This window comes from Microplitis mediator, chromosome 8, assembly GCF_029852145.1.
Source record: "Microplitis mediator isolate UGA2020A chromosome 8, iyMicMedi2.1, whole genome shotgun sequence".
NCBI classification, from domain to species: Eukaryota; Metazoa; Arthropoda; class Insecta; order Hymenoptera; family Braconidae; genus Microplitis; species Microplitis mediator.
Window position 1 is genome coordinate 8987181 of NC_079976.1, and position 20497 is coordinate 9007677.

Below are 20497 nucleotides of genomic sequence, written 5' to 3' on the forward strand. Positions count from 1 at the left end.
TTGGTGACCCGTTATTATAGACAGGTTGTTTGTGATCAGGTTCAGGTCTCATATATTTTGGTGCTGACGGCATATCTCTGGATTGAGGTGTCTTGTCAACAGGACTAGGCGCATCATGTACTTTTAGACCCGGTTCAATAATTTCAATAATTCCAAATACATTAGTATTAACGAATGGATATTCAGGAGTACCACACGAAACGTATATTAATCCATTATCATGTTTTATATGAAGATATCTATAAGGATGAACTTTTTTTGGATGTAGTAATAAAGTATTTCTATCCGATGTCTTTATTCTAAAGTTTTTGTATTCCGTTGTTTCATCCAATCTGTCTTCAAGAGGTGTACCTTTTTGTGTTATTTTAAGGTTATTATTATTATCAAGTGCTATCGAAACTAAATGTATTTCGTTAAATATTCTAGGTAGGAAAACATATACTTTTCCACTTTCAAAAGTGTCATCTATAGTTCTGGTATCTTTAAGATCCCAAATAACACTATCTCGTTCCACGGCCTCAACACAGTCAGGCTGATCTGTATTAACTTCTGGTAATTCATCAGTTCCGATCCAAAAATATATTTTGCCATTTTCATGTCGTATTTTTAGTTCAGCTCGTGAAAAAAACGTAGCAGGATGTACTACCAATGTATTTTCATCAGATGTTATTATACTTAATTTATGAATATTTTGTCCAGATAAAAAAAATTCTCCAGGGGTACCTATTTGTGTCACTTTCATCATATTATTTTCAAATAATATAAAAAATTGCTTTTCATTGTCGAATTCAAATGGAAATATGTTAAGGGTTTCTCCAGAATTAAAAGTAACGTCTACAACAGATTTAGATTTTCCCTCATCAGGTTTAGGAAGTCTGTTACTGATCTGCTTGTGATCAGGTTTCGGTTTTACAAGCTGCATCGATTCAGGTATTGGTGACCCATTATTATGGACGGGTTGTTTGTAACCAGGTTCAGATCCCTTGGATTCAGGCACTACTGACCCATTATTGTAGACAGGTTGTCTGTGACCAGGTTCAGGTCCCATAGATTTTGGCGCTGACGGCCTATCTCCGGATTCAGGTATCTTGTCAATAGGACCAGGTGCAGCGTTTACTTTTGGATCCGGTTCAATAACTTCAATAATACCAGATACATTAGTATTAACGAATGAATATTCAGGATTTCCGCTCGAAACGTATATTAATCCATTATCATTATCATGTTTTATATGAAGATATCTATAAGAATCAACTTTCAGTGGATGTAGTAACAATTTATTTCTATCCGATGTCATTATTTTAAAATTTTTGTATTCCATTGATGGTATGTACGATCTGTCTTCAAGAGGTGTACCTTTTTGTGTTATTTCAAGTTTATGATTATTATCAAGTGCTATCGAAACTAAACTGAAACTACTAAATACTCTAGGATATAGAACATGTACTTTTCCACTTTCAAAAATTTCAGGTATCAAGTACATATTCTTTTGAAGTTCCCAAATTACACTATCTCGTTCCACAGCCTCAACAGCGTCAGGCTGATCTATATTAACGTTTGGTAACTCATCAGTTCCAATCCAAAAATATATTTTACCATTTTCATGTCGTATTTTTAGTTCTACTCGTGAATAGAATGCAGTTGGATGAACTACCAATTTATATTCATCAGATGTTATTGTACTTAATTCATAAACATTCTTTCCATATGAATAAGGTTCTCTAGGTGCACCCATTTGTGTTACTTTCATCAGATTATTTTCAAATAATATAAAAAGTAGATTTTTTTTATCGAATTCAGATGGGCCTATGTTAAGCGTTTCTCCAGAAGCAAAAGTAATGTCCAAAACAGATTTAGATTTTCCCTCATCAGGTTTAGGAAGTCTTTTACTGATTTCAGATACAAGTATTTTATTATAATTACTATTAATATCAGGTGTAGACACTACATTACTATATTCAGCTCTAGGTTTTCTCTCCCTGATATTGGCACTAAAATCTTCAGGTAAATATTTAATATCATCAGGTTTATTTTCACGTAAGCTTAAATCAGGTTTTCTATCTTGATAAATATAAATAGAATTATCACTATGCTGTATACAAATTTCTTTCTTAGGATCTATTTTCTTCGGATCAAGAAAAATTTTAGTTTTATCAGACCCGACATATTGCAAATCAGCTGCTATAGTCTCATCATGAAAATTATAATTTATCGGTGAACCACGCTGGGATACAAATAATTGATTATCACGATAATATATCCCTACCAACTTGTTAACGTTGAAATCTGTTTTTTGTACATATATTATATTACCATCTTCTATTGATAATTCTAGATCGGGTCTATTATCCTTATTATTTTTAGGTACATCGGATGTGCGAAGTGCAGCATCCCCATGACATTCAGGTTTATCGCCCTGATAAATATAAATTTTATTTTCTTCATGGTAAATATTTATTATTTCAGATGGATTTATTTCAGACGGATGTAATGTCACCTTCAGGTCATCGAGCACACATACTTTCAAATTTTTTCTATTAGCACTTAAGTTAATCGTTTCTTTGCCTGTATTTCGCTGGGTTATTATCAATTTATGCTTTCTATAAAAGACCTCAATTCGTCTGTAAGGTGAAAATTCATGGAAACTAACTTCCAATTTGTCACCGTCGTTTTTTATCTCTACGTGAAACACTTCTGGTTGTAGATTATTATTATCATTATAATAAACAGGTTGATTGTCAATTGGTAAATAACTATTCTGAAATTTAGAGTTCTCCAGATCAGGCTTATTGTACATGCACGAAAAATCATTTGTTCTTAAAAAAAAATTTTAATAGATAAACAATAAATAATAACTCCTTTATATCCACTTGATTATTATCTACTTACTGTAGATTTTCATGGAAATCATCTATCGAACACTGTGACCAAGTTTTTGGTGAACCTCTTTTTATAGCTCTCATTATGGTATTAAGACCACAGGAATCATCATCATGACCGGCACCCAATCTATCGTAAAAATAGATACAAAGATATATATTTATGATTTTCTGTGCTCCGGCCGGAAAGTGGCAACTTTCGGGCCGCTACCCTGAATGAAGTTGCAACTTTCCGGCTTCGTCGAGCAGAAAAATAGTATACGCACCTTGGCCAGTAAAAGAGAAAGCCTCAGGCTACATATTTGTCAGCCTCGGCCAACAATTAAACGGAAAAAAGAGCAGTTGAAAAATTACAGTTTCTACAGTAAAAAAGGCTTTCGGGGCAAAAATCTTTAAACATTAAAGCTTAAACTGTAATTTTAGAAATTTGTTATAGTAATAAAATTAATGCAATTCTAAGCAGCAAATTTTACAGTTTAAATCGACAATATCGAGTTTGAAACTGTAATATTTGTTATTTCTGTAAAATTTACTGATAAAAAATGTAATTCTTACAGTTTCAATTTTTCAACTGCTATTTTATCCGTGTACATGTGATCTGAGACTCTTCTTATTTTACTGGCCTAGGTACGTAATATACTATTTCATGATGTCAATATCGAAACTTCAAGTTTCAATGTCTCTATCGTCAGTTAATATAGGCTAATTTCAGTTCAGTGCCGCGAACAAATATTAGCAAACGCGCAATTACGAATGGCTTCAGTCAAAAGGCTGAAACGGTGTGTTTTGTCCTTTGGAAAGAAACAAATAATGTTTCTGCCCGCTGGCTGAAGGCATTCGCAACTTAAACTCTGATACTTGTCATTTGTTTAATAGTAATTTTAGACCATTAATTTTATATAGACGTGAATGGCAGTTCTGACTTTGTGATTACACGGAGAAAAATTTCAAGTAAATATTTCTATGTGATTTAAAACGCATAGCCGACATTGCTTAACGAGCTTAGTAATGATAACATTACATTGCAATGTAACTATGGCTATGCAGCTCGGCTGCTCAATTTCAAAACGCAGTAAGGGACAAATTTTTAAAATCGATTTTTTAGTATTTTTAGTTCCAGTGGAATCTTGTGAATATGATTCAATTCATATTTCAAAAATTTTGTTTTTTTCAGTTACTGTGTTTTGAAATTGGGCAGCCGAGCTGTACATCAAAATAAATACGCACACAGCTGCATAGTAATAGTTACGTTGTAATGTAATGTAATCATTATTAAGCTCGTATAGTAATCTCGACTATGCTTTTTAAATCACATAGAAATCTGGGGTGTGCGAATCGAATAGTTCGAATTATCCGAATTATTTGAATCTTTTTGAATTACTCGATTCGAATTCAGTTTTAAAATAATCAATATTTATCCAATGAAGAGATTAGTTTTTGAAGTAACAAAAAATAAGTTTTTCGTAGATTCGTGTCTAAGCTCTGTTTACCTCTGACAACAATTTAAATTATTCAAAAAACTATTAAAATTTCGAGTTGTTAAAAAAAAAATTGAAATTCGTTGCGACTAATTATTAAGTTCGTACTGTTTGTATACCTCTAATAGGAATATTTATTTAAAATTTTTCTCCATCTATGGGTTTTTAAAAAATGTCTGTAAGTCATAAATAGTAATTATAGTTTCTGCTTAATTATAGATTGCAAATGACAATCAACGCTTACGCTAATATTTGATAACACCATTGGTATTAAATTAACTCGCTTCTAACTGACTGCTGATACTGAAACTTTAGTTTCAATAAAAATCGTCATAAAAATATAGTGTGACACAGGATGAAACCCAATTTTAGACTGCGGGTGATGTCAGTCTTCACCTACGGCTCGGACAGCCAACTTCACCCTGGTCTGAAATCGTTTTGTTTCATACCTTGTCACACAATATACAATTATTATTAAACTCACATATGGCCTAGCTCATGCGCACCGGTAAGAACACCGGTGAAATCATAAGGATCATAAATAATTCCTCCTTCTGGACTCTCAAATAATGCAGAATAACAAGCACCTGCAGTTCTTGACAGTCCAACAGTCGCAGTTCGCAAACCAGAACCATCGCGATACCTAATTTATTTAATTACATTTTTTTTAATTGTCATTATTAAAATTTGTTATTCTAAATAAAACACTTACGGGACCATAATAAAATGAGTGTCATAACTATTAAAAGGAATCGAAGATTTTGCATTTTGTAACCATAAGGTCATATTCAGTAATGCGTCTTCATAGCATATTAATCGTTCGCTTGAAATCGGTGCTAATGATGGCTTCAAAAATCGGAAGACATTTTCATTCTGTAATACACATATGTTTAGGGTGTTTAAAAAAATACAGTTTTTTTTTTTCAAGTCTTATAGTTATAGAAGTTAGTCTCAACTATAAAAAAATTCCTCCCAAAAGTGCAACTCGTAATCTCAATCCTGCTAAAAGCTCGACTCATATTTCCATTTGAATTACATGTGAAAAAAATTTTTCTCTTGTTTTTTATAAATAAAAGTATTGAAAAATTTTTTTTTAATTCGAAGTAGTCTTGTTAGAAATTTAATCCTATACAAAAAAGTTATCAAGTTTTTTGTCCGTACAAATAACAGAAAAAAAGTTATGAAGCTTGAAACAATAGTGAATTAAAATACTTTTATGTGCATGTTTAAACGATGAATCTATATATATATTCTTACCAGATGACCTCTCATGACTATGACGTTACTTTAAAAAGTAAGGCGTCATTAGCATGACTAAAATGTTTCAACGGCACGTACGCGTTATTATTAAAAGACTTTAGTGTAACAAACTATATAAATTTTTTTTATCTACCTGAGCAATGACAACGCCAGCGATACTCAATTTATATTGAGGATTTTTTATTTGACGATAAAATAAATCAACTCCATTCCAAAATTGTAAAATATAGTGAAGTATATTTTGTCCATTGATATGTTGGTAAATAGAATAATCGAAAATCACTAATATTTCCGGATATATTATATGGGGGATCAAACTACCACCGGGTTCTTTTGGAGGTGGTTTCGGGAAAACCTGATTAAGTACTAGAAATTTCAGAAAATAATTTTAAATATATTAATTTTTATATATTTATTCATTTATTTATATATAATATACTGACACCATGAAATTCCATAATAGATTTCTTCAAGTGAACATTTAGCTAAATAAGGATTCTCATCTTCCGAACTGTTAGAATTCGGATGTGTTCGATCAATAATTATATTTTTAGAGCCAATGTATCCGTACTATATCATTGAAGAAACAATAATGAGATAATGGTTAAAATTATATTTATAGATAACTCTAATGATTTATAAAAAATTTTACTTTTACTTGAGGTGACCCATTCTCGAACTCATCTATTGTGAATGCTGCTAAATGTTCTTCGTCTTCATAAAGTTGTGATCGCATATTTGAACTAAAGTACTGAAGAATAATTATCATTAAATATTTAATTAACTACCAATGCCATTTTGTGAACTTACTCCTAATATTTTTTCAATGTTTGTAGCAGAGTGTGCTAAATAAATAGGAGTTTTTGGTCCGACGAGAATTCCTTTAGATTGAATAAGTTTTAAATTAATTTCATGGCCAAATGCTTTAATTGGAAGATCAATTGTTGAGTCGACCGATCGTTTGTGTCTGCGCGGTATTCCTATTTTAATAATTTCACATTCTCCTTCTGCAATTTTATTATTTATTTTTATTTTATTATTTCTCTATATTTTAAAATCAGTACACTCTCGCCCGTAATTACCTCGGCAGCCATGGTCGCTAAATATTTTATTCCTTTCTTCGGACACCCGATCAACCTCCAACTATTTATACATTTCATTTATTAATATCAATAGTATATTTATTGCATAATTAAAGGACTCACCTGATCGGAAATAACCAAAGATAGGGCATTCAATAAAAACAACCCTAGTATTTTTATTTTAAAATTATCTAGGTAAAAAAAAAATAATAATAATCAATAGCTTCCCTGGCATTATAAAAAAAAAAAATTAATAAAGGACAGTATACTTACTCATATTGAATAAAGTAAATTTTTTCTATTTCTTCATTGACAAACTCGCTAATTGTTTGATGTTACGCTAATAATGTATAAATTTTTTAGATACTCTATATATATATATATATATAATCTATTAATGACCTATAAAACAATGTCTTCTGTAAAGATATGAGTAATAATAATAACAATAAAAAAATTTTTTGCCACGGACAAAGAAAAAAATAATTCATCTGATAAATTAATTATGATAAAGGCAAATGGGTTTTTTTCCTGGTCGTTAATTTAATTACTAGTGTCAAATTGACAATTTAATTTAACAAAAATAATAATAATAATAATAATCAAGATAATAATAATAATGTTAGGGGACGGGGTGGTGAAACGGAATATTCTTAAAATTTTTTCTTTTAAGTTTTTTTTAAACATTCCAAAATCACTTTCGTCAATATAATTGAGGATTATTTTGAATTTTTTTTTTTACCGTTCCCGAAAATTTTGATTTTGTAAGAAATAAAAACTTCCAGTGTCAACTTACATCAGAAGTATTTCTGTAATTAACTTTAAAATAATTACAATTTTTTAAATTTCGAAATTCAATTAACTTTTAATTTTTTTTTTTTTTTTTCTTTCAAGGGAATAAGGCGCTTCTACTTCAATTGTACAGCCACATCTCAAACGAACAAGTATTTTCCGAATGATGGAGAGAATCAATCGTGGTCCAGATCCCTAAACCCAACAAATAATACCGAAGCCACCAGCTACAGACCAATTTAATTCATATGTACTGTAGATCTACTATTGATTACCTTGTCAATCTAGCAGGAAACATCTGTGACACCTTTGTTATCAATCTCTACTTGCTTACGGTCGCACTTGACTTCGAGAAAGCTTTCGAAGGGGTTTGCAAGGAAAAAGTAATCCAGGCCGTTTTCAACAGTAATATAACGGGAGACGTCCTCGGATTCTGTAAGAACTCCTTTTGTCACTGGCTAATCAGAGCCAGTTTCAACAACTCTCTCTTTGATCCAGTTTATGGCCCTGCATCCAACTTAAACTTAATCTTATTATATTTTTTATACAAACTACGGCCCTAAGACTATTCTCTAGGGCCTTCAAAACCAGTCGAATAAATTCTATCCTAGCAGAAACCAAAGAAGCATCTTTATCCTTAAAAAGGCAAGAATGAATTATTTTATACGCAATTAAACGTCAATCCTCAGGGTCTGCCCTTCTTAATCGCTACCCGCATCCAACTCCTAAATTTGAAGAACACCCTAACAGCCCGAAGCCTCTACGCATCTGAGTTAAAGCCTATCAGTCTAAATTAAATATTGAACTACCGAGAATATTCAAAAGACAATTACATTCTGTCCCACCTTAGGAAGACATGAAAATAAACACGGACATGAGCTTAAACGAGAGAAAGAAAAACCTCACCAATCCAACAACCTACCGAGAACTCTTCCACGAGGTAAGGAGCAAGTATCAAAATTATTTAGAAATCTACACAGATGGATCCACGACAGGCAAAAGAGCCGGTTGTGCAATTGTATACAATAAAAAATCAATCAGGACCTACAGACTACCTGACGCTTGTTTAATCTTTTCCTGTAAATTATTTGATATTTTGAAACTTTTCAACTGATTGAGGAAAAGAATGAAGTACAAAATTCTGTCATATATACCGACTTCAAATCTTCTATCTAGGCGATCGAAGATACCCTTATCAGAAACATCCATGTGGGATTGTAAGAAAACCCATAGAGATCCATACAGAAAAGTATGAATTTATGTAAGAATCCATATGTAAGAATTAATATAAAAGTGTATCGGTTTACATAAGAACCCATGTAGAAAACAATGAGGTTATAGATTCCCATATGGGAATCCATGTAAGAAACCATGTGCATCTTGATTCCTATATGAGAAATCCATATAGGAAACTGTGGGCACCTGGATTCCCGTGTAGGAAATCCATATAGGGAATTGTGGGTATCTGGGTTCTCCTATAGGAACTTCGATATATGGGATATATATTTCATTATGGGAAATTCATATAGGAATCTGGGTTTCTGTATAAGTGATTTCTGTAGAATCCGGGATATCTAGATTTCTATGACTATCATGATACGCGTATATCAATAAATAATAGATTAATATTCTTATAGGTGTCACGATCGGAGTGAGTGAAGGCGACGGGCGAAAGGGTTATTTTAATTTATTATTTAATATCGGAATACCGAATTACCTCGTTCTATTACTCAACCAAGGAGTTCGATTGAACCGTCACGTGGCTAGTGTGAGAACATATGAGTGATTGGGCACCGATTATTAATTTACAAATTATAATATGAAATTATTATATTCTGTCATCCAACCAAGGAATTGGGGTCACGTGGCTGATATAAGAATGTTTTTAATTTCTTATTATTTTATAACTTATTTGTCTATTTGTACCGAGCGGATGTACTATAGACCGTCCCGTTCAATGACCTGCGTGGCGTTAGGGTAGGTCCGGGATTTTTGAGCGAGAGGGATATTGGGTCGGTGAATATGGGCCCTCGAGAAGACCGTGTTCTTTCTCCGTCTTACTTAGGGTTACTATGACTTAATTTACTAGCACTTGAATGCTGGAGAAAAAGGACAGTAAATAAAAAGACGAATGTATTAAAAGAAAAACATGTGTTGTATATTGACAAGTTGAATCTTACATGTAAATATTATAATTTTAGACTTACCCAGAAGGGTTGATATACTTGCACACACACTCACTCCAAATTCACCAGTTTGAATTTGTGCACACAGGAATTTACAATGTTTATGACAGTTTTATTGAGATTCACAGGTTGAATCCATTCAAACGAACGCACTGCACGCTGAACCGAAAGGCCGGCTTTGCCTTCGAGTGAATTTGCTATGATTTTTAGGTTTTTATTAGCGGAATTAACTATTCCTGAACAAGGACTCCGATTTGGACGTCACGTGAAGGGGTTTAATTAATTTTAATGCGAACTCAAATGATTTTATTTTAGGTATCCAACCTAGGAGTCCAGATGCCTAGGCGAAGGAACGTCACGAGGAAAGGTTTTAAAAATAAAATTTAAGTCGCGTAATTTATAATTTTTAGTAAAAGAATCGAGTTGCGTTTATCGATCTAGGAGTCCGGTTGCCTAGGCTGTGGACCGTCACGAGAGCGAATTTTGAAGTCGATTCAGTGAGTCTTACTCGCAGATGGATCCGACAAAGGTTTAAATTACAAAAGTAAAGAAAATTGAATTCCGGTTATCGATCTAGGAGTCCGGTTGCCTAGGCTGTGGACCGTCACGAGAACGAATTTTGGAATCTTGCTCGCGGATAGATCCGACAAGGGTTTCGGTAGTAGAAGTAATGACTTTTATGTTAAATTTTAATATTCAAGTCCGTTTATCGATCTAGGAGTCCGGTTGCCTAGGCTGTGGACCGTCACGAGAACGAATTTTGGAATCTTGCTCGCGGATAGATCCGACAAGGGTTTTAGTTGCGGCGGTAATGACTGATTTTAATTATTTTTCCGGGGTTTATATACGAAAATTTTGGGAGAAAAGTGGGGCTAAAAATATTGAGCGTGAGAGTAAAGGATTAGATCATAAATTTGAGTGACATTTACTTTCATTCTCGGAAACCTGTCATCTTAGAAAATTTACTATTTGTAAGGGACTCAGAGATACAGACGGTTAATTCATTTGCGACCAAATATTAATTACTTAAGTCCATTAGTGGTACATATTTTTAAAAGCGATAATTTAATTTTAAGAAAACATTTTAAAATTTACCTCTGATCTCCGTAAGGAGATGATAGAAAATAACAGGAGATCGTAAATTTAAGTGAAATTTATTTTAATTTTTGGACCTCTGAAAATTATATCATCAAAAATTATCGGCTACCGGAATCCATGGGAAACCATTAGTTTCATTAACGGGCGGATATGCACTCTTTAATTCCATTAGCAGCAAGACAGAAAGAAATAAAATTTTGATTTAAATGACAGGAGCTCTTTACTCTACTTTTCGGGTAAATAAAATCAACAGAGAATTCGTGGGAACTGTAATATTCATCGATGTTAGATGATGTTAAATTAAGTGCTTGGGTGATAAAATTTAGATCTAAGGGAGAATTTTTAAGCTAATATGATTTAGACATTAAAATTTAATTCAAACTAGATCACGGAAATATCTTAATGAATTTATGTGACATTTATGATGATTTGAAGGACTCGCGTTGGACATGTGAAAAACATTGAGACAGTGAGCTCTTCGTAAGGGACCAGCCGTAGCGGTGCAGCTGTGCATAGCGGGAGAGAGATATACAGAGTTTTCTTACTTGGTTACTCTTATTTTCCTTTCTCTCTCACTCTTCTGACTTGACCATTCGTATTCACACACTCTTTCGGTGAGAATTCAGAACATACCCAAAAAGAGCTAGATGAATATATAGGTGTGAAAGAATATACATATGAATATACCCTCACATATACGTACACGCATTTTTATACATATTATTGGGTGTGCTTTGAACTACGCAGTCAAATTCTTATTTTAATAAAAATAAAAAAAAAATTTAGAAGAATTGATAAATTAAAGTACGGTTAAATCGCGATCCATTTGTAACGATCGTTACATAGGAAACCATATGAGAATCCATCTGGAAACGCCATGTGGGAACCCACATAAGAATCTAGGCTAAATTTCCATATGATTTTTTTTTGCTAGAGACCTTTTAAATGGGACTGTAGGATGTTAATAAAAAGTAGTTTCGTAGAAGTTCAATTAAGGGGTTAGGGGTACTCAGGGGTATGAAAAAATGATGATTTTCAATAATTTTTTTTTTGTAGTTAATTACTTTATTTGACAAAAATAAAAACATAGCTTTATTAGAACACGTTTCGATTTGACTTCACGAAAATTTCAAAAAAAAAAATTAATAATTCAAAAAGTTATCGCTGTTTTTGTAGAGCCCGTTCCTCCCGAAGTCCTTTGCGGTGATCATCATAAGTCCTTGGAGATTCATCTAAAATCAATCGGACAAGAAAAATTAGTTTTATTAATAGATAATCTTGTGCCTGATCGAAGCTTTTTTTTTTTTTTTCGAAATTAACAAAATGGCGGCCTCAGGAAATTTTTTTCAAATTTTCGAGAAAAAAACCGACAGTTTATTGTTAAAAAAAAATCGAAATTTTTGAAAAAAAAAAAAATCCTTCGATCAGGCACGAGTTTTTAATGTATTTCAAAAGTACAATAAATTTTATTGAAATCTACCGAGCAGTTTTTAAGTTACAGTGATCACCAGTTCAGAAAACATAGTTTTGAGAAAAACGCATTTAAAGTTTTGCTATGGATTTATGTCGAATTATAAGAATTATTTAATAACTTACACTGAGTCATCTATTCCTGGACCATATAATAGCTCTTCAGCCGACATAGCAGCTTCCAAAATATCGATTTGCTGGTGCCTACGTTGCAATCGACCTTCTCGGGTGTTATCATTAGCGCGCTTATCTGCTACTTTGATACGTGCAGCATCCATTCTTTCTGCATACCGATGAGAATTAGGCCCACAATTAAGTCCTAGTGTATTCATCAAGACTAATAATGAATTTATACCCTCATTAAATATACACATAGCAACGTATGCAGCTATTTGTACGATAGTAAAACTAGTATTTACCGTTTTTGGGCATATTTTCCATACTAGTTGGTTAAAGCTTTCATTATTATTCTGATTGAATCCACCTACACATCTTGAAAGTAAATTTTCATTACTAAGATCTTCGTATATAGGCTTGATAGCTTTTAAAACATCAGAAGGTAAAGGAGAATAATCGTGAGAAAAGGTATCAAGCTCTCCTCTTGCTTCAGCGCGCTGGTAAGAGCACCAAGATTCTTCGCCTTTTGGACACATATCATGATTCGGTTTTTCATCACTCGAGCCGTAGTGATAAAAGGTTGCCATTATAGCAGATTTCATATTTTCAACAGGAAGGAATATATTCATTTCCACAGTTATTACATGCAACTACAATTTTGAATCCCAGCCCACGTGTACTTGCTGTTTGAAACACTACATTTCCATCACATTTTTTACATTTTATAAGAGCAGAAATTGCAGTGAATACCTGAATAAAATTTATTATTCGAAATTCAGTACTGCTGTCTTCAGGTACATCATCTTCAGTGTTTTGTTTTAATTTTTTAGAAGATGTACTCTGAATACTTTCATCACGTTCGGCTGTTTTCGGATTAAAAACATTCTTTCTTTTGACTGAACGTGACTTATTAATTTTTTCAGAACTCCGAAGTTCTCTTGAAACCTTTCTAGAATCACGTCCCATGGTTAATAATTTAATTCACTTGAGAAATAATTTATCACAAAACTATCGACTGATCAGTGCAACGACTACAGGTATACTGGCAACCAAAAATTATTTTTCAGTTCTTGTACTACCTACAAATTGTGAATATATGTAGAAGGATATATATATATATAGAAGGATATATATATTTATATATCCTATATATATATATATATATATATATATATATATATATAATAATAAATACATTAAAATGGGGAGATATTCATGACAATGAAACCCGAAAGGTCGGTTGCTTGCAGCTGTTTCTAGCTACCTGCTCTCGAATGCCACGTAGCACCCGAGCGTCCTTTGGTCATTGTTAAATAACTCGAAAAGAATTTGTCGGATTCACTTCAAATTTTCACACAATATTTTTAAAATATTATACTTTAAGAAAATGCAAAAAAAAAAAAATCGATTTTTTGAAAATTCTGACTACCCCTAACCCCTTAAATAAATAATAAAAGACTAGATTTATTATTATTTTATATCAATTTATTGAATTTATGACGTTCTAAGAAAGACGACAAGTTTTTTATTGCAATGTATTTGTGCGCTATTATTAACACACGTTATTATTCATTATTCATTAATGATTATTATTAATCTATGAAGTAAGTGATAATAATAAGTTTCATTGATAAAAAATTATTTTAACGATTTCCTCCTACAGCTCAGCAGAATTCACATGAATTTTCTTATTTATGTAGTTAATAATAATCATTTTATTTGGATTTATTTTACGAGGATCAAATGTTACGGTCCCTCTCTTGGGTATCGAGTAATGTAAATCGGTGTATCCTGAATTATTCTCATTGTCATCTTCATCGTAGTCATCGTCTCGATCGGTTTGATAAACATTTATTTTATGTTTCTTATGGGAAATTACGACCAATTTATTTAGATTAAACATATTGGAAGTGAGTACTACAGGCAATGAATCATCAACGGACTTACTGATAGCTGGTATTGTTAGATCATCAGGTTCACTTGGTTTGTGATCAGGTTTCGGTTTTACGTCATAAGGATAAGACGTCGTATGATCTGGTTCAGATCCCTTATGTTCAGGCACAGGCTGCATCGATTCAGGTATTGGTAACCCATTATTATGGACGGGTTGTTTGTAACCAGGTTCAGATCCCTTAGATTCAGGCACTAGCTGTTTAGATTCAGGTTTTGGTGGCTCATTATTATGGACAGGTTGTTTGTAACCAGGTTCAGATGCCTTGGATTCAGGCACTGGCTGCTTAGATTCAGGTATTGGTGACCTATTATTATGGGCAGGTTGTTTGTAACCAGGTTCAAATTCCTTATGTTCAGGCACAGGCTGCATCGATTCAGGTATTGGTGACTCATTATTATGGACAGGTTGTTTGTAACCAGGTTCAGATCCCTTGAAGTTAGGCACTGGCTGTTTAGATTCAGGTATTGGTGGCTCATTATTATGGACAGGTTGTTTGTAACCAGGTTCAGATTCCATATGTTCAGGCACTGGCTGCTTAGATTCAGGTATTGGTGACCCGTTTTTATGGACCGGTGGCCTGTAACCAAATACAGGTCCCGTGGATCCAGGCACTACTGACCCATTATTGTAAACAGGTTGTCTGTGACCAGGTTCAGGTCCCATAGATTTTGGCGCTGACGGTCTATCTCCGGATTGAGGTATCTTGTCAATAGAACCAGGTGCAGCATTTACTTTTGGATCCGGTTTAATAATTTCAATAATATCAGATACATTAGTATTAACGAATGGATATTCGGGAGTACCGCTCGAAACGTATATTAATCCATTATCATTATCATGTTTTATATGAAGATATCTATAAGAATCAACTTTCCTTGGATGTAGTAACAATTTATTTCTATCCGATGTCATTATTTTAAAATTTTTGTATTCCCTTGATGGTATATACGATGGGTCTTCAAAAGGTGCACCTTTTTGTGTTACATTAAGTTTATGATTATCATCAAGTGCTATCGATACTAATTGAACAAATCTGAATTCTAGAGGAAGTAAAACATGTACTTTTCCGCTTTCAAAAATTTCAGGCATCGGGTCTATATTCCGTGGACGTTCCGAAAATATACTATCTCGTTCCACAACCTCAACGCGGTAAGGACTATCTATATTAACGTTTGGTAACTCATCAGTTCCAATCCAAAAATATATTTTACCATTTTCATGTCGTATTTTTAGTTCAGCTTGTGAATGGAATGCAGCTGGAATTACTACCAATTTATATTCATCAGATTTTATTATACTTAATTCATTTTTTTTTCCAATTGAAAGACGTATTCTAGGTGCACCTATTTGTGTAACTTTCATCAGATTATTTTCAAATAGTATCAAAAATGCCTTTTCTTTATCGAATTCAGATGGGCATATGTTAAACGTTTCTCCAGAAGCAAAAGTAATGTCCAGAACAGATTTAGATTTCTCATTATCAGGTTTAGGCAATTTTCTAGTAATTTCAGGCACAGGTGTTTTATTATTATTATTATTATTATTAATATCAGATGCAGACACTATATTACTATTATTAGTTCTAGGATTTCTTTCCCTGACATCGGGATTTGAATCTTCGGGTAAATATTTAATTTCATCAGGTTTATTTTCACGTAAGCTTAAATCAGGTTTTCTACCTTGAAAAATATAAATAGAATTATCACGATGCATTATACAAATTTTTTTCATAGGATCTATTTTCTTCGGATCAAGAAAAATTTTAGTTTTATCAGACCCGACATATCGCAAGTCAGCTGCTATAGTCTCATCATACAAGTTATAATTTATCGGTGAACCACGCTGGGATACAAATATTTCATTATCACGATAATATATCCCTACCAACTTGTTAAGTTTGAAATCTTTTTTTATTACACACATTATAGTACCATCTTTTATTGATAATTCTTGATCGGGTCTATTATCCTCATTATTTTTAGGTACATCGGGTGTGCGAATTCCACCATCCCTAAGACATTCAGGTTTACTGCCCTGATGAATATAGATTTTATTTTCTTCATGGTATATATTTAATATTTCAGATGGATTTAGTTCAGACGGACCGAATGTCACCTTCATGTTATCGAGCACACATATTTTCAAATTTTTTCTTTCATTACTTGAATTAATCGTTTCTTTGTCTGTATTTTTTTGGGTTGCTATTAATGTATTATTTTCATAAAAGATTTCAATTTCTCTGTCCGGTAACAATTCATCAATACTAACTACTATTTTGTAATCGTCATCATCTACCTCTTCGTGATACACGACTGGTCTTATATTAATGTTATCACTATGAAGAACACGTTGATCGTTAAATGGTGAATAATTATTTTTAGAATTATAGTTCCCCAGATCAGGCTTATTGTACATGCACGAAAAATCCCATGTTCTTAAAAAAAATTTTAATAAATAAACAATAAATAATAACTCCTCTATATCCAGCTGATTAATATCTACTTACCGTAGAGTTTTACGGAAACCATCTATCGAACACTGTGACCAAGTCTTTTGTGAATTTGATTCGTGAGATGCCATTATGTAACCCTCACCACAGGAATCATCATCATGACCGGCGCCCAATCTATCATGAACATATACATATTTATAATATTGTAATGAATGTTAATTTTCATAATACCAGCATCGAAATTCTAAGTTTCAATATCTTTATAGTCAGTTGAAATAGGCTAATTTCAGTTCTATACCGATAATGAATATCAACACACGCGTAAATTATGCATGTCTTTAGTCAGCGGGCAGAAACGTTTATGATTTATCCCTTAGAAAGAAACAAATAATGTTTCTACCCGCTGGTTGAAGGCATTCGCAACTTAAACTCTGATACTTGTCATTTGTTTAATAGTAATTTTAGATCATTCATTTTATATAGACGTAAAAGACAGTTCTGTTCTTATAGCAACAATGCTTATAACGACAAATCGTTTATAACAGCTATATTTAAGATATAGTTTTAGGGAAATGCATCAGTTATAACGACCGAGAAATGCATTATTTTTGTTTTTTAACAATTATACGCATGAACTCATCAAATTCTTTTACAGCTTAAGCTTAGTGAGACTCGAAATTCCATATCAGTTTATCGTGTTACAAGTTGCACGAAGCAATTAATAACACCAACAATTAGTGAAGCACTCAGTACTATTACGGGATTAAGGAAATATTTACTACACGGAAAGAAATTTTCTTTAAATATTACCGTTAAATTCACTGTAATCGTGGGACGAATGGCACGACCTAATCGTTTGTTGGAAAGTGAGATAATTCTTAAGTTTTTTTCAACAAATTTTACCGTAGTCTACTGTAAATTTTATTCGGTTTTCGGTAAATTTTATGAAGTTTACCACAAAATAAATAAATTTTTTCGTAATTTTTATTTCAAAAATGGTAATATATAAAAGCACCGCATTATGTCCTACGATAACAGTGAATTTAACGGTAATTTTTAAAGAAAATTTCTCTCCGTGTAGGCAACGAACAGTTTATCATAAATAATAACATGTATGATGAGACATTAAATGTAATACATAAGCAGATTCTAGGTTCATATGCACAGTCTAAGTGCAAAAAGAAAACTAAAATAACTGTTTTTCTTCAGTAATAATAAGAATTTAATTGATTGATTTAATTTTTTTCTAATTAAAACATCAAGTAATAGTTAATGCATTATTAACTGTCCGTCCGTCGTGCGATCTCGCCACCCTTCGTTCATCGTGCCGCGGCGTTCTGCCACCATGTATTTAATATTGAGGTGTCGCCAAGTACCATAACTATGTTTTTAAAAAATTAAAACTACATATTTATAATTACTAAAACTACATACTTATACGACTAAATTTTTAATAAAATCAAAATTTTGTCTTATCGAAAAATATTAAAGAAAGAGATGAATTAAATGAGCTGGAAATAAGTCGCTGGTGGTAACTGACAATAATGCGCAGAAAATTCGAACAAATTCAACGCCCGAGTTTACTCGCGTCAGCGGCACATCGCCGCGTTTCTCAGGTTTTCTAACGAATAAAATTATTTTTTTAATATTTAAAATATCGAAAAAATAATTATCATTTATTCATTCGGTACTAAAAAGTACAATAGAAGAACTCATAAAAATTCAAAAGACCAGGAAATTTTTTTTTTTTTTTAAATAATCTTTCAATAAAAATTGCGGCGCTGCACTCATAATGCGACAGACGAAGGGTTAAATGTAACATTAAAGATGATAAATGTAAATGTGGTTCAATAAATGTAATGAATTGTTCTTAAAATTGTCTATCGATTTTTTGTTGACTGAACATAGCTTTTGGTCATAAAGACTATCGACTGTAACGACCATAAACCGTCGGTCCCTTCGAAGTTGTTATAAACGATTTTGAGTGTAATTCAAAAACTTTCGGATAATTCTAATATTTGAAAAAGATTCGAAAAATACAGAAAGATTCGAATTTCTCGGATAATTCGAAAAATCGAACTATTCGATTCGATTCCAAAACGATTCGCACACCCCTAATTCCTACGTGGTTTAAAAAGCATAGCCGATGTTACTTGACGAGCTTAGTAATCCCTGATTCAGGAATCTAATTTGAAATAATTCAAACACGCTCTGAAACAATTCAAAGTTGGCAAAATTGACTATATATAGATATACACTTTAGCATGGATTGAATTATTCCAAATTAGATTTCTGAATCAGGGATAATTACAGTACATTACAGTGTAGCTATTACCATGCAGCTGTACATCATCAAAATAAATACGCACAACTGCATAGAAATAGTTTTATTGTGGTGTAATGTAGCTATTACTAGGCTCGTAAAGTCATGTCGACTATGCTTTTTAAATCGTATAGGAATTAGGGGTGCGCGAATCGTTTTGGAGTCGAATCGAAAAGTTCGAATTTCCGAATTATCCGAATAATTTAAATCTTTTCGAATTTTTTGTAACTTTTAAAATTATTCATCAATCTGAAAGTTTTTGAATTATTTGTATCTTTTCAAATTACTCGATTCGAATCCAATTTTCAAATAATAAATTTTTATTTGATGGAGAGCTTAGTTTTTAACCTTTCGTTACTCGCGCTAGGAGCGTGACGCCGCCTTTTTGACTAAAATTGCAATAAAAATTACTGTATGGGTATTTGTGACTTTATACTTAACCAATTCTTTTTTTGAAATCTATATTTTTGTTTAATATGATTATAATTGATAAATATACATTTTAAATATGAAAAAGTATATTTATGTATTACAAGAATGTGAAAAAGCGGCACAGTGCTCATTATGCGAGTTAAATCCTCGATTCAATTTATGTGACCACGTTGCCAAACTTACTGTTGTTACTGTAAGAAATAATTCATTATAGCATTATAATTTGGCAACGTCGCATTTTCTTTACCATGGGCGGCACAGTACTCGTCGCCCGAAGAAAATCGTCGGGCGAGTGGACGCGAGTAACGAAAGGTTAAAATAACCAAAAATAATTTTTTTGTAGATTTGTGTTATTATTAAACTTACATATGGCCTAGCTCATGCGCACCGATAACAATAGCTCTGAAATCATAAGGATCATAAATGATTCCTCCGTTCGGATTCTCAAGTATTGCAGCAGAGCAAGCACTTGGCTGCACTGCGAGTCCAACAGTGCTAGTTTCTTGAACCAAACCATCGGCATACCTAATTTGTTTAATTATATTTTTTTTTATTGTCATAATTATTAATTAATGTTCTAAATAAAATACTTACGGGGTCATAATAATATGAGCGTCATAACTAGTATAAGGAATCGACGATTTTGCTTGTTTTAACCATAACTTCATATTCTGTAATGCCGATCCATAGCTTATTAATTGTTTTCCTGAAAGCCTTGCTGCGGATGGTTTCAAAAATGGAAAGGTTTTTTCATTCTGTAATTTCGAAAATATATATATATCAATCCCGCATGTTTATACGGTGAATCTATATACATATGTATAATCAGTCAGGTGTTATATATATATTTATGTTTGGGTGATTCAAAAAAGAATTTTTGGCAATTGAAACGGGTGTGAGCCCCTCTTCTAAACAATTACCAAAATTTGCAGCCAAATCTAAAGGGGTCGGGTTCAAAAGTGGTCGATTTGGCT

General features: G+C 32.5%; 2 protein-coding genes across 2 annotated transcripts; both read right to left on the reverse strand.

The window, feature by feature from the left end:
- Positions 1-14019: 14019 nt before the first annotated feature.
- On the reverse strand, positions 14020-20038 carry LOC130673127 (uncharacterized). The gene is made up of 2 exons (XM_057478062.1): positions 19890-20038; positions 14020-16942 (listed from the first exon to the last, which is right to left on the reverse strand). The coding sequence occupies exon 2, from the start codon at positions 16729-16731 to the stop codon at positions 14020-14022; it is 2712 nt and encodes a 903-aa protein (XP_057334045.1). The 5' UTR covers positions 16732-16942; positions 19890-20038.
- LOC130673347 (snake venom metalloproteinase BITM02A-like) lies at positions 16819-20191 on the reverse strand. Its single transcript, XM_057478331.1, has 3 exons — positions 20118-20191; positions 19890-20048; positions 16819-16942 (listed from the first exon to the last, which is right to left on the reverse strand). The coding sequence occupies exons 1-3, from the start codon at positions 20189-20191 to the stop codon at positions 16819-16821; spliced, it is 357 nt and encodes a 118-aa protein (XP_057334314.1).
- Between the last annotated feature and the right edge of the window lie 306 nt (positions 20192-20497).

Bases quoted from the DNA above. Each gene is read 5' to 3' on its own strand.
- LOC130673127 (XM_057478062.1), bottom strand. From the start codon at position 16,731: ATGTACAATAAGCCTGATCTGGGGAACTATAATTCTAAAAATAATTAT.
- LOC130673347 (XM_057478331.1), bottom strand. From the start codon at position 20,191: ATGAAGTTATGGTTAAAACAAGCAAAATCGTCGATTCCTTATACTAGT. The intron at 20,049-20,117 runs GTAAGTATTTTA...TAAACAAATTAG, and splicing joins GCTCATATTATTATGACCCC to GTATGCCGATGGTTTGGTTC. The intron at 16,943-19,889 runs GTAAGTTTAATA...TGTTCATGATAG, and splicing joins GCGCATGAGCTAGGCCATAT to ATTGGGCGCCGGTCATGATG.